Source organism: Notolabrus celidotus, chromosome 6, assembly GCF_009762535.1.
Source record: "Notolabrus celidotus isolate fNotCel1 chromosome 6, fNotCel1.pri, whole genome shotgun sequence".
Taxonomy (NCBI): Eukaryota; Metazoa; Chordata; class Actinopteri; order Labriformes; family Labridae; genus Notolabrus; species Notolabrus celidotus.
Window position 1 is genome coordinate 7,635,616 of NC_048277.1, and position 13,747 is coordinate 7,649,362.

Below are 13,747 nucleotides of genomic sequence, written 5' to 3' on the forward strand. Positions count from 1 at the left end.
TTGCACGCATTTTGCTGAGTACTAAAACCACGCTCTGGTTCCCAGGGCTCAACGGTATCAATTAGAGGCAGCTTGTGAAAAGATGTGCTTCCTCTGGTGCTGTGGCCTGTCAAAGGTAGGAAGTTAGGGGAGAGAGAGGGACAGAGGGAGGAGCCGGGACTGTTCAGGTCCACATGGATACTGTCTTCACTTTGTTCTGAAGGATTGTTGGAAATGAAGGGTTCCACAAAACACACCTGACCAGTCCTCATTCTATTTCCTTTCTCTTGTCTGAAGTGTGCAATCATCTCTACCTGAACTAAGCACCTTGAAAGGACACACAGCTACAGGGTAAAGTCCACAGGGGGAACATGTTTACAGTGTCAAAGTGTTACAAGCCCAAGGAGAGCAGAAGGTTACCCACAGTGGCTAAACTACACTGACCGCTGACCACAATCCCCTCTCTGCTACATGTGACTCACCTACACACACTTAGAAAACATCGGATACTGTAATTATTTTTGAAAAAGCTCAACAATAACCAAAGTCAGAGAAACTCTATCACTGATGTTCTTTTATAAATGAAGTGAAGCCGGAATCAAAAAAAGTAGACAGGTCTCAGAGTTGACACCACATGCAGAGAACATTTGGTGGTCTGCTGTTCTGCGCTATAATATGGATCCCCCTCCTGAGATTATCAGCAGAGTCCACCAGGTTGCAACATGATTGAGACTAAAGTCATCCCTTTCATTCATAGCAAACTTTAACTAAACATACTATGGACCAAGTACAGTAATTGGACCAGTGGCTGGAGAGTTGCTGGTTTATTTGCCTGGGCACTGTTGATGTGCTTTTGAGCAAGGCATGAACCCCCAACTGTTCAGGTGGACGCTGATTGATGGCAGTCTCCTCACTCCGACATCTCTCCTTGAGTGCATGTTTGTGTGAGTGTATGTGTACAAAATCTGTGTAGCGTAATCAAAAAACACCAGAGTAAAACTCTAATTTCCCCCATGGGGATTAACGAAGTACGTGTTTGTTTATGTTTGTTTTTGTTTACATTTCTATCACTGATAATGATTCAGAACTTGTAGCCGCCCTTTAGCCCTCAGGAGCGATACCCAGAAGTGACTAACGTCGTGACGCATCAGCATCACAACATCATGTATCTGTACCCTCCAGACATTTTACTAATCACTACTGTGGTTGTGTTGGTTCAATTGACCAAACTGTTGATGTTATGGGAGCTTCATTACCATGGTTACAGTAAAAAAAAAGTGTGGTTGAGGGTTAGGAGATGAGGGTGGTTATTCTTAAAAAGAAGGAATGTTGGTTTGAAACAGGAAATAAACAGCTGTCTCCCGTCTGAAGAGTCGGATGTTTTGGTCAACCAACTATCCACCCTGACCTCCACCCTATGCCAACGCTTCTTTATAATGTGTCCGGAAGTGATCTGATCACGACTAGCTCGATTGTCACATTGACTGAACCATGAACTGTTGCAGAGAATTTGCAGAAATGGCTGACAGGCAGGGGGAAGACACGGATAGATTCACTCATGTTACTGTTGATGGGGAGCTTTTTTGTGTACTTTTACTAACAGGTTTTCTTTGGGAGGTATTTTACTTCTCTACATTTAAAGCTTACGATCTATACTGCATGACCTCCAGCTGACTGGAGTCAGTCAACCATCAGACGGTCACCAACATCCGGAGAAGAGGAACACGCATGCCTCTGCTGAAATCACAAGAAGAAAGTTTAATGTACTCATAGATTCAGACTACCAGGGTTACTGCTTCATCTGTACAACTGTTTCCGGTAAGGTCGACAGTGAGATACAACCTGATTTTCATCAGTGTGAATCCCCCTGCAAGCCTTTATATTGGCCTCTTTGAACAGCTGGCTGTGACTCGAGGGAACAGGGACTATCTAAAAAGTGCAACATAGGAAAAAAGCTACGTAAGGATTCAATAAGTTCATCTGATTTAGTGAAGTGTTAACAAAATGCCTTCATAATTGGTCTCTTGTTGGTTTTACTGCATAAATTAGTTGGAAAAACATGCTGTTATATAATTTGGGTGTCATATCTTACTTTTTGAGCCCGCCCCCCTTTTCATTTTAAGTAAGTACCCCATACTTTAAGTACATTTCAAATAAAGTGCTTTTTACTTTAACTAAAGTAGAGTAATTTAGTCCTCTTTTCACTCCTGTAGGGTTGCGCCAACAATTGCAGCCTGTGACGTTACTCTTGAACCCAGCACAGGGCGTTATTTTATCCTAAAAGCAACAAGCCGTGCACAGTGACAACACCAACACACAGAATAGGGTGCTATTTTCTACATTCAGCCATTCTGGATATCACATTTCCATTATTATTGTAATTAAATCTGACTATTATTACTCCGATTACAGAGAAATAAAACATGGCAACCATTCTGTCAGCTGGCATCCAGAAGCTGAGGGCTGGTATCCAGCCTGGCAAGCTGCTCCATAACTTATTGGGCTCCAAATCCCAGAGTGCATTAAAGGAAGCATCATCTTTCCAGCCGAGCATGCCATGCCACCTAAAGCTAACAAATGACGCCGGAATTTCTGACAACACAAAGAAGCTTTTGTTGGCCCACGAGCTGTGAATCTTCTGCTCTCCTTCCTCCGTCTCACACATGAAAACGTTAACCAGAGCACGTACGGCCGTAATGGGTTCACCCAATGGGTTCTGACAGATTTGGCTGCGAAGCTGCAGCAGTTTTCTGCTCTGTCCAAACAGTGCACACTGAGGTCTTGCTTCTTTGTCCTCCATAAACAACACAGCAACACAACTAGGGCTTAATTCCTCTCTATTTGGGGACAAATGGCCTCCTTCATTGGGTCCAGGGAGAACAGAAGGACCACACAGCCTCCTCTGCTTACAATGGACAAAGGCATTGCTCCCAAGCAGCCAACTTGAGTCATAACCTTATCGAAAGCAGCCAGTGGTCCTTGTCAGAGAATAAGGCCACAGAGATGGAGGGGCCCAGTAAAGAGGGGTCTCCTTCTCCTCTTCCTTAATGAAACAAGTAAACTATAGCATCCCTGTTGGGTATGGGGGACAGGGAAGTTTTTGTTTCTAATGGATTGGGTTTCTCTGCTTACACGTCGTGCCCCCTCTAGTCCACAGTCCTGTTAATCCCATTAATATGAAGAGGGCCAAGAGCCTGAGAGTGGCCACAGCTTAAGAGCCATCAGCCAGCATTAGCCCTCCAAATCCAAACCCTTGTCTAGACCCATTAACAACTTAGCCCAGCGGAGTCAAACCATTTGACTCCCATGTTAAATGATGGGAACATAACCTGTGGTCAGCAAGAAGTGTTCACTGCACCTGTCCACAACACAGAAGCAGAGCTGACACACCAGATATGTCCTGTTTCAGATTATAAACACTCCTAATCTTTGATGTTTCATGTTTGATCCATCAGATGAATGACTTTGGAAACTTAACTTTTTCTCATGTTGAGTAGTTTGAACACCTGCCACGCGATACTGACCGTGTGGATGATTCACCTTGCTCCCATTTAAGGTGATTAATACTGTTGTGTCTGTTTGTCCGACTCACGCTGTGTGTGTCCCACTATAACCACATGATGTATTAGGAGAGATAATCTGTTTCCTTTTAATTAAATATCCAGACAAGGTGCGCTGAGGATACCCCAAGAAGACATTATGTGCAGCAGAGTGCAGCAAAGACAATCTCTAATGCCTCTGTCCACCAACAGGCAGCAACCCGCCTTCCACATATGGCCCATTTCTCATCCCACTGCATATGAGTCGTGTGATTTAAAAGCATTAGAGCCTGATTAATGCAGCTTTGAAGAGGCTTACTCTGGCCAGGCAAGAGCACAGCGAGGGGGTTTAAGAAACAATGGGAACGGTTACTCCTCAAGAACAGCTTTCAATCTCCCACTGAAACAAGTAACCTGGTGCTGTGTCATACCACCAATCACAATCAGCTGAACTTGAGGCAATCAGTGGTCTGATTCAGCTCCCTTCAACCTGCCACGAATATTCTGTTTCATCCACAGGCCAATAACGGTCCGCTTCAGTCATCAAAGGCGAGTACTTTCAGCTCCACACGCTGTGATCAGCTCCACATCAAGCTATCACAGGTATTTACGACTCATGTGGGTTTTAGGTTTCTCAAGAGTCTCCACATCATCTGGATCTGGAGGTTACAGGTGTCCGGTGGCACAGAAGGAGCACGTTCCATTTATAAAATGTCAATCAAGATTACGCTGAATAAGTAAAACACTTGGACTGCAGCTTATCCGTTCCAACAATGCTCAGGACTACAAGCCGCTACTGTTCACACACTAATCAGATTTTCAAACAGTGATGTTTGAATCGACTCTTTGAGTTTTAGAGTTCTGAATCCTTTTTACAGTGAATACCAGCTTTGTATAAAGTGAGCTGACTTACATTTAAACACCACTTTTATACCACACCTGTTCATCCCTTTGCAAACTCACACATGACATGAAATCTGCACAATATGAAAAAAAAAAATGCAATGTGCCATAACAGTGTTCAATATTGGGATATCTTTTAGAAACATGGCAAATAAAAATATATTAAAAAGTGCAAATCATCTGATATAACTCAAAGTTGTATTGTCTATCTGCTGCTCTTGATGTTGAAATATCCAAAGATCATTTTTATCACTAAATTATCACTGATTCATCTGACTGCATCACATTACTGAGAAAGCATGGCCATTATACCAAGGCCTCTATCTAACATGTAAAGTGCTCATGCTGAGTGAGACAACATTGATTTTTTTTATGTTAAACATTCCCCCAATTCATTCAATGAATGAAGGATTTTTCAAAGTGATAACTGAAAATGCTCATGTTGGATTATTGATTTATTTCTGATTTATTGTGCAGCTCTAGTCTGTTTACATTGTTCAGTATTGCAGTAAATAAACATATGTGCAGATTGGGTATAACTCTCAGTTACTATGTCCATCTGATGTGACCACTATTGGCCCCCAATGAATCTGTGTGTAGCTAAAAGATCCTCTGAGAGAGACCTGAAGGCATCAGACTGCTGTGACAGCCTGACAGGTTACATGTACACATGCTGAGTGAGTATTGCTTCTTTACATAAAATAATTGTCTTATTACAATAAACTCCAACTTTAGGATGTGTTTGTTGAGATTACTTATGTTGCAGCACGGATGAAATTTCAGCCTGTATGGTACTTTAATAAGTGTTGCAGGTATCTGGCGGTAGACCAAATCAATGGAGTGACAGAATTGTTTAAATGATGACCAAGAGTCAGGTGATGTACTTCTCAAAGTCTAAGAGAGTGGTGAAAGATAAAATAGATGAAATACATGAAAATCTGCCTTTCAATCATCATACTGAGAATTTAAACAAAAAACTGATGGTGAAGTTGTGTTTCTTTTACAGAAACAAACCTTTTGATTTATTTGTGTTACTCTAAAAAAAAAGCTAATTCTAGCAACCAGTTTATCTGTGATTGGCTGCCGTGATACTCTTTATATGCATGCTTCCCCAGCCTCTCCTAAAATGATGGACTCAGTGTACCATGATGCATTGCAGTTTGTTTCTGGTTTAGGATTCCGCACACATCACTGTATATTGTATGAGAAGGTAGGCTTGTCTTCCTTACACAACAGAAGAATGGAGCATTGGTAATCTTTGGCCCCATGGACAAATGAATTTTGTCATTCCTCGTACTCGCTCTGTCTTTGGTAGTAGTGCTTTTAATGTTTTGCTCCCTCATTTTGGTCTGAGCTGCAAGGTCACCTAAGACTGGATTGTGTAATTAGATTGGAGGATTTTAAAACTAGAGGATAAAGGATCCTCTGATCAGCTTGGGCACATGTTTTATTGCTTAACACTGCTAATTTATTGATTGGCGTAATAGTTGCTTGTTATTGATTTTGTTTTGTCTTGTTCTCTAAAACGTTTTATGCTGCTGTCTTGGCAATGACTCTCTTGTATCTCAATGGGAAAAGTCAAAAAATAAAAAATTGAACTAAAGGAAAGTCACAGGGTCATCTCATTAGTTAGGATTAATCCTCCGCGACCATGAACTTCTGTACAAAGTTTAATGGAAGTCAATCTGGTAGCTGAGACATTTCAGTGGCAGAGTGACCAACATTTCACCGAACCTGCAGGTATTGCAGAGGATAAATAATTGACACTTGGTCTGACATTTTCAGAAAGGAACTTTTTGAGGCTTTCAGTTGCAGGAGCGTGAAGAGAGCTGCAGGACAGAAAAAGTTTGCCTCAGCATGTCCAGCTCTCTCACACCTTTACACAGATCACAGCGGAAGCTGCCTGCTCACTAAGGGCCACACAGCAGAGAAGGGAAGGAGCTCATTTAACTGTTTTGACAGTCATCCAGAAACCTGCTGACCCTGAGTGGAAAGGCACAGGAAAAGAAGTCCCCTGTGAGGGAACCAGAGAGCAGGATTCTGCTGTGATGTGTGTGTTTCCAGACGGTTTACATGTGAGGAAGAGCACCAATAAAACACCTTCTCAAATTTAAGCCCTCCTGCACATTTTCCAGGAACGCAGGTATTCCAGTGTTTTCCTTTCTGCCCCCGCAGCAGAGCGCAGCACAAAGGCCAACATATCTTCATAAAGCTAATGGATGAAATTGAATGACCAAGATGAAGTATAATGAGGCTTTATTCTGAGCCTGATGACAGTCAGGGAGAGAGGAGCATCATATCGAGTCAGCTGTTTCTTATTGACCTGAATCTGAACTTCCTCTCTTCATGATGCTTAAAGTAAATCTGTGGATTCTGTGGGCAATGGAAGCAGCACATCAACATATCAGACCCCCTCATTAATGCTATTTTTAGAGACAAATGTATTTTCTGCCTGGCAAGCTTATCTTGCATTTGTGGCCAGAGAGGAAGCAACAATGTCTGCCCTCGTTGGCTGTTTGCTGGAAAATGAGAGCTTAAGAAAACGGAGATCCAATCTCTCTGTGGTTGGACACTGAGCTGATCTTTCCGGGCTGGCCAAGCTTGGATAAGGATGGTCACAAATGTTGGCAGAAAATAAGAAGAGATTCATCCGTTACTGTGAGGGACTGGATGACAGGACATGAGTTTTTGTTTTACGGATAAAAATAGGGAAAGAAATCAGAATGAAAATTGCAAAAGAAGAAGTTTTTTTGCAGCTACTTTCCCTGAAATAATAAGAGTCTCATGTTGGCTCACTGTAATTGTGAATAATCCATCAGAGAAATCATCGGAGAAAGTGTGAGGCCAAAAGGATTGGGCAGGATGCCTCCTGCAGATCTGCTTCCTCTCCTGCCAGCAGGCTGAACTCTCTGGTGGTTTCAAGGAGGAAATACAGGAAGATCCAAATTCTCGCCTCCGGGCAACGGAGCCATTGAACATTTAGATAGGCAATTACCGCCGGTTATTACTCATTCATATCCTTTTTATTGTATTTGATTTATTTGACATTTATTACAAGATAAAGGACAGATTTTAATGTTCTCTGGAGTGCACGCAAAACAAGCTTTTAAAATGACATGAATCGTGGTTCAAGATAATGGCATGAAAAGGCTTCCTATCTGTAAATCTAGCAGATGCACAAGATTGGGGGCATATGTTTTGGTCCACTTGGGATTTTGAAGTTGAGTTAGCTTTCATAAATGCTAAATGTGAGCTCACTAGTTGTGAGCTTTTATGCTGTTTGTTCTGGGACATCTTCAGTTTTCACATCTTTTTCCCTAAATACAGCTGTGTGCTGCGGTCCAGAGTGCAATGACAGTGATAAACTTTATCCAAAGCAGTTCATTTAAGGGCCCAAACCAGAACAATGTAATGCTATGAAGGACCAGAGAGCAGAGGGGGGTCTGCAAAGTCAGGTGGTTGTCATTATAAGCACGCATGGCCAGTTAACCTATAAAAAACATATAAATTAATTTTGAAATGTGTCATAAGTCTGTGTGTGCTGTTGTCATGATGCCATCTCCATGGACTCTGTTACCCACTCTGTGTCATGGGGAACTTTGATGTCTCCATCCTGGCAACTGCAAGCAAACACAACATCCTCCATTTGAATCCACTTCAAACCCTCCCCTTCAAACCAGGGAAGAGAGAAAAGCCTGCTCACCAAACGGGACCATCTGGAGGCAGCCGTCGGATGATGGGAGCTGGAGGCCTGAAAGGCTTTGGGGGGGTAGTTGAAGAGAAGGCAGACAGAAAGAGAGAGTGGAGAAGCTACACCATGCCGTGAGTCTCTCTGTGCAGGCGGGGCGGTAATTACAGGGCGAAGGCAGAGAGGGCCCGACTGGGAAAAAAGTGGAGATACTCAAACTGCCGGGTTGCCGCCCTCAACATAACCACAAGCAGCCCATCCTAAAGTTTAGGGCATGAGAGGAAGGTTCCAGATCATTGCAACAACACAGCGCCAAGGACGAGGCAGCCATGAGCGCAGACGGAGTCAAGAGTCCATGTCAGGCCAGGTAGGTCAAAAAAGGCAGGTCTGAACCTCAAGCGGACCACACAGAGCCTTTAGACTACTGACAGAGACTCTGATTCTAACATCCAGTCTGTTTTCCCGCACATCTTCAAAGACACAGTTAATGAGACTTGACAAAAACTAGGAAAAGAAATTAGGATTAAAGATTCTCTTTTTTTTCCAGTCTGGACGGTATGATCATTACACAACATGAGTCACTGCCCAAAGCGCTGTGTGGCTTCTTTGTCGTCATGGACTCGGAGTTCACTTCAAACTGCATCAGTGTAAAGAGTTCGGTTCGTCCCACAATCCCGACTTCTGCAATAAAGGTCTGAGGGCAGCGAGCAGAGCAGAGACTCACCGTTACCAACTGCCTGAGCATTATAAATCATCGTCCGTGCCCCGGGAGGCCACGTCCTTCGGTGTGACCCGCAACCTTCACACATCCTAACACAGTCAAACACACTGAGGCAGAGAAATGAGCCGGGTGCAGTTCATCACATCCGTCAGGCTCCTGACGGGCAACGATAATCCATGAGACGAGTGAGTGAGAGGGCTGAAATATACCTCTAACACAGCTCCATTTTTAGACTTCCCTGCGAGTACTTTTACCCAGTTTAACCTGTGGCTCAAGAGCTTTTCAAAACACAAACTTTTAAGACTCTGGCATGAACAGAACCACCTAAACTCAGCTAAAACTGCACCTGTTTTTCACTACTTAGTATGTTCCAACCGCGAGTTTCCAGTGTGCAGGCTCACAAACGTCACGATATTGCTGCAATATTTCTCCTCTGACATTTATCTGGGCTCTCCCATGCCTTCACTCAGCCCAAACTGCAGATTAGAGCAGAAGAGATATGAACCAACATGACGCATGATTCCCATTTTCCAGTGCAGGTGTCAAAGCCGTGCATGTGCGGATGATGAGTGTGTCCAAAGGAAGGGAGAGGAAAAGCTCTCCAGGGCGATTTGGCACAGCGGAACAGGCCACTCGTCCGGGCTGTCATTTTTTATCGAGGGAGTGGCTCTAACTGCCTCAGGGGTCAAAAAACTGCTTTGCTTGGGTTTTTTCAAACAGCCTGGGGATTAACATTTCTCATCACGCATGTAAACATGTTCTGCTTTAACTGTGGCCTCCTCATGGCCTCTGTTACCATGTATGGGTTGCATGAAGCTGAAATGAATGTGTAACCAGTGGCGTCACCTTTGATAAGACTGAGAACACCCAGTGCAGACCACTCCCTTCACAAGTTGACAAGAATAAATGGAGGAAAGCAGCAGTGCATAATGGATTAAAACAGCCGTACGAGACCACCGGGCAATCGATTGCAAATCCTCAGGTGTGAGCTCTGCAGCCTGCAGCTATTTTCACACACGACAATTTGGATTTTAACTTTTAATCTCTTGCTGAGTTGAGTCGATGCATCGCTTTTTAACAGCCGGTGGCAAAGGAGCGGCACAGTCTGTCTTCTCCAAGAGAGGAATCAATATTGCACTGTGACAAAATATCCATATTTAATTCTCCTGCAACTGTTTATCACAAGCCTCTCTGCTTTAAATGCAAACTGAATGAGACATCAGCTCTCACTCTCTCTGAGCTGGAGGCCTTAGACTCTGCAACAATAATGTATTAGAGTTTTTGAAAAACATTATCACAATGATCCATAAATTACTGTCAGACTGGGTAAAAATAAATCCTGTCCACTGGCTGCAGGGCACTGGGTAATGGCTCCCTGTTTGATTTATCATCATCCAAATGTTACGTAATTCGCCTGGTGACAGCTCCTTTACCATCACAGAGTCACTTCAGCGTTTTTCTCCACACAAGCACAACATTAGCAAGTGAGATCAGCCTGTTTGACCAGGGCTGTTTTTAAATCTCTCACCGCCTCCCTTCCTCTACTGTATCTCCCTCCCCCAGTGGAGCCTGAGGGGATGGGAGACGGCTGCTAATTACATGCCTGAGCCAACACATAGTGTTAAAAACAGATAACGCTGGATGACAGATATAGCCTGCAATTAGAACATGTCAGAGGCAGAACACGTCACACAAGACAAACCTTTAAAACCAACTGGTTCTGGGATCTGAGAGCTCTGTCATCCATCTGCAACATCTTGGACCACATGTTAATAAATAACATCATGTTAACATCTCCTAACAGAACAATCAGGCGTCTCTGTCTCACATTAAAACTTGGAGGCTCTCCGGCAGCCTCACAGCGGCTGACTCTGCAGCAGCAGCAGCAGGTATCTTCAGCAGCCGGAGCCTCTCACCTCTGCACAGTGCAGCCTCTCCCTGACAGGTTTATGGACACCACACACTGCCGGTCTCACACAGTAGCTACCGGAATCACCTGACTGTGAAACAAAGTGCAGAGGCAGAGCGACTCCACCATGAGAGAAGTATCAGGCGTTCAGTGGAAAGACCTCAGGGAACATGTTAAGCAGGAAGCGTTATGTATACACAGCAGTTAGCAGAGCTGTAAAGGAAATACACTATTAGCTGATGTGTTAATGTACTGCTTCCTAATGTGCTGTACACACTGCTCCTAAATACAGAGCACATACACACTTCTCATTTCACAAATATGAGCACGTTATTAATGAAAAGGCAGCGTGGAGACTGCATGGAAACGATGATGCCTCTGACCTACATCAAGGCATGAATGGTGCATAAATGAGCCTGGGGCACTGACAACCATTCAGCCATCAAATATCAAAAGGCCGGCTCTGAGTAATGCATCGCCCAGCTGAACCCCTGCCCTGTGCTCGCTGCTCAAACTCATGGTTTCAAGTGAGGGTGAAAACTTCCTGCACAAGTCAACTCAAAGCAGAATGTGCAGCTCTGATGAAAGTTTCAGAAGGATGGGAGATTTGTTAAGAGTGTGGAGTGATGAGAAGACACATATACCTCCTCCGGAGATCAATTATTTCCACAAGACCTAAAGCAGGTCCAGACTCTGGGGACTTTGCACTGAGGCATTCAAGCATGCTGCATATTTACGACTCATTCAGAGATGTTAGTGAAAGAAAGCTGCAAGACTATGATTGGAAAGCAATGTTTGATGATGCAAACTTACTAAAAGATCATGTGTTTGCAGATGAAAGTTGTATCATAGTTTAAAATCATGTAATGCTGTTGGTGAAATGCTTCTCTCCTCCACACTGGATGGATGAGACAGCTCAGCTCACATGCTTTACTGTTCTTTTACAATAAACCAGGCTACTCTTCATTCAGAGTTGCAGCAGTGATTTAAGCTTCTTATCGTTTAATGTTGTCCAGTGTGATAAGATATATGTGAGGACGTAAAGAGGAGACAGTGACGTTAGTATCAAGCTGGGTGTCATTCATTCATCCAAGTACCTGTCATCGTAGCAGAAATCGGCGCCCAGAGTGTTGACATACAGGACCAGAGCCACGGCGCCGCACAGCAATTCTGCAAACATTTCTCAGTCTCGCACTCACGCGGGGAAAAGATCCAAAAATAAATAAACAAAAAACAGGAAAATAATAAAAGCGAGACAGAGAGAGGGAGCGGATCCGGGTCTCTAGTCCCTCTCAGTGCCCGTCTTTGTCAGGATGTCTCTGCGAAAACAAGTCCGGTTCCCCCCCATCATCCTCGCCGAAGTGCACAAAGTGGGTAATCCATAGCGCGCCGGGTTTCTAACCCATGTTGGGTCCGGGATGGAGAGCTTTCTGTCCCGCTGGGAGCTGGAAACAGAAGAAAAGGCGAGCAGCGTCTGGTGGATGTGTGACAGCGGACCGCACGCCTTCCCTCCACACACGGAGGAGGATCAGCCTCTGATGCTGAGCGGCCGCCCGCTGCTGGGGAACAAACGTCGTGATTCAGACCACTGTCAAACCAGCCTAAATAACCACTACCACATCCGGTCACACTTTCAAAATAAAGCCCACTTATTAAAGTTTAACAGCTTTGAGTTTCTACTCTACATTTTAAACACTACTGGGACAAAAGGGAACCAAAATAATAACAAAGGAGAGTTTATGAGCATTTAAAATCTCTAAAATAATTATATATTTTTTTAAAGACAGAAAGATTGGAGGAAAGTATTACAGCCCTTACTTCATGCTGGCACTGCCTTATATTTCTCATTATACTGTATTTGACTTCACATGTTATTGATGTTACAGTTGTATCAGAAAATTCTATTTGCTTGAAAATATTGATTTGTACTTTGTTGTTGACATTGCTATCCATCTTTCTGGCCTAAACAAACAAACAAATACATAAATAGATAAATGAATGAATAGATAGAAAGTAGTAAAGGAAAGTATGTACTACAATTAAACATGCCAATTCACACAGTTTAGGAAAAAATAGGTGTGTTTGATATGGTACAGCAAAACTTGACTTGCATCTTTTTGTATTTGATGTATTTAATATTTAACATATTTTGTTGAAAAGATGGGTTTATTTTGGGTGAGCTTGTTGGGTTATAAATTATGTATTTTTATTTCCTTTTTTAAGATTGTTTTAATTTTATTTCATCACATCTGAGATAAAGTGTTTCCTTTAGTTTTTGTTGTTAATGAAGAGTAGGCCCATAAATGTGTTTGTAAAAGTGTGTAAAAGAATAAAAGTAACTCCTTATTAAACAAACAGATATTGGACATTTACTATGTTTTTCATTTGCCAGCATATCCGATCTGAAACTAGATTAAATAAACAGCATACAATGACTGATATCTTTATAAGTACATGTATCTTACAGCTTCTATCTGTGTGTGTTTTCTGTTTGATGGATTCTTCCTCACTTTCTCACTCCCTCTTGTGCTTTTATACTTGGATAAATCCGCTTCTGTTCCGCTCCTGCTCGTGGTCTCTCCAGAATATTGACGCAGTCGCAAACCGAGCGCATGTGGTGTGGAGATCTCAAACGCATGCGCACTGTTCCGCCTCCGGATACGGGGATAAATCACACTACATGATGCTGAGACCAGTCGGTAAGGGTCACTTACTGCTGCTAACAGCAGTCAATAACACGGAGGTGGTCCCTGGAGTGACGTTCAGGGACATCTCGGAGATTTTAAGGTGGGTACTCAGAGCAGAATCATGAATATTTGATTTAATGTCACTTTATTTTATCCCCGCAGGGTTATCAGCTTAATGAGCGGGATGTTAACGCAGTTAGACTACTGTACTCATTTATCACCTACACACAGAGCACACTATAGTCTAATCAAATACATATCTTATGCAGCACATATTAATTCAACCCTAAGGCTATATAAAGCCGAAAATTATCCTTTGTT

The 13,747-nt window shown here is 43.1% G+C and overlaps 1 protein-coding gene across 1 annotated transcript in view; it reads right to left on the reverse strand.

Moving 5' to 3' along the window:
- tmtc2b (transmembrane O-mannosyltransferase targeting cadherins 2b) overlaps positions 1 to 12,319 on the reverse strand; it is a 128,879-nt gene extending 116,560 nt beyond the window's left edge. The window contains exon 1 of the mRNA XM_034685028.1: positions 11,837 to 12,319. Coding sequence (XP_034540919.1) covers positions 11,837 to 11,919 — 83 coding nt within the window. The 5' untranslated portion in view covers positions 11,920 to 12,319. The remainder of the gene's footprint in view (positions 1 to 11,836) is intronic.
- Between the last annotated feature and the right edge of the window lie 1,428 nt (positions 12,320 to 13,747).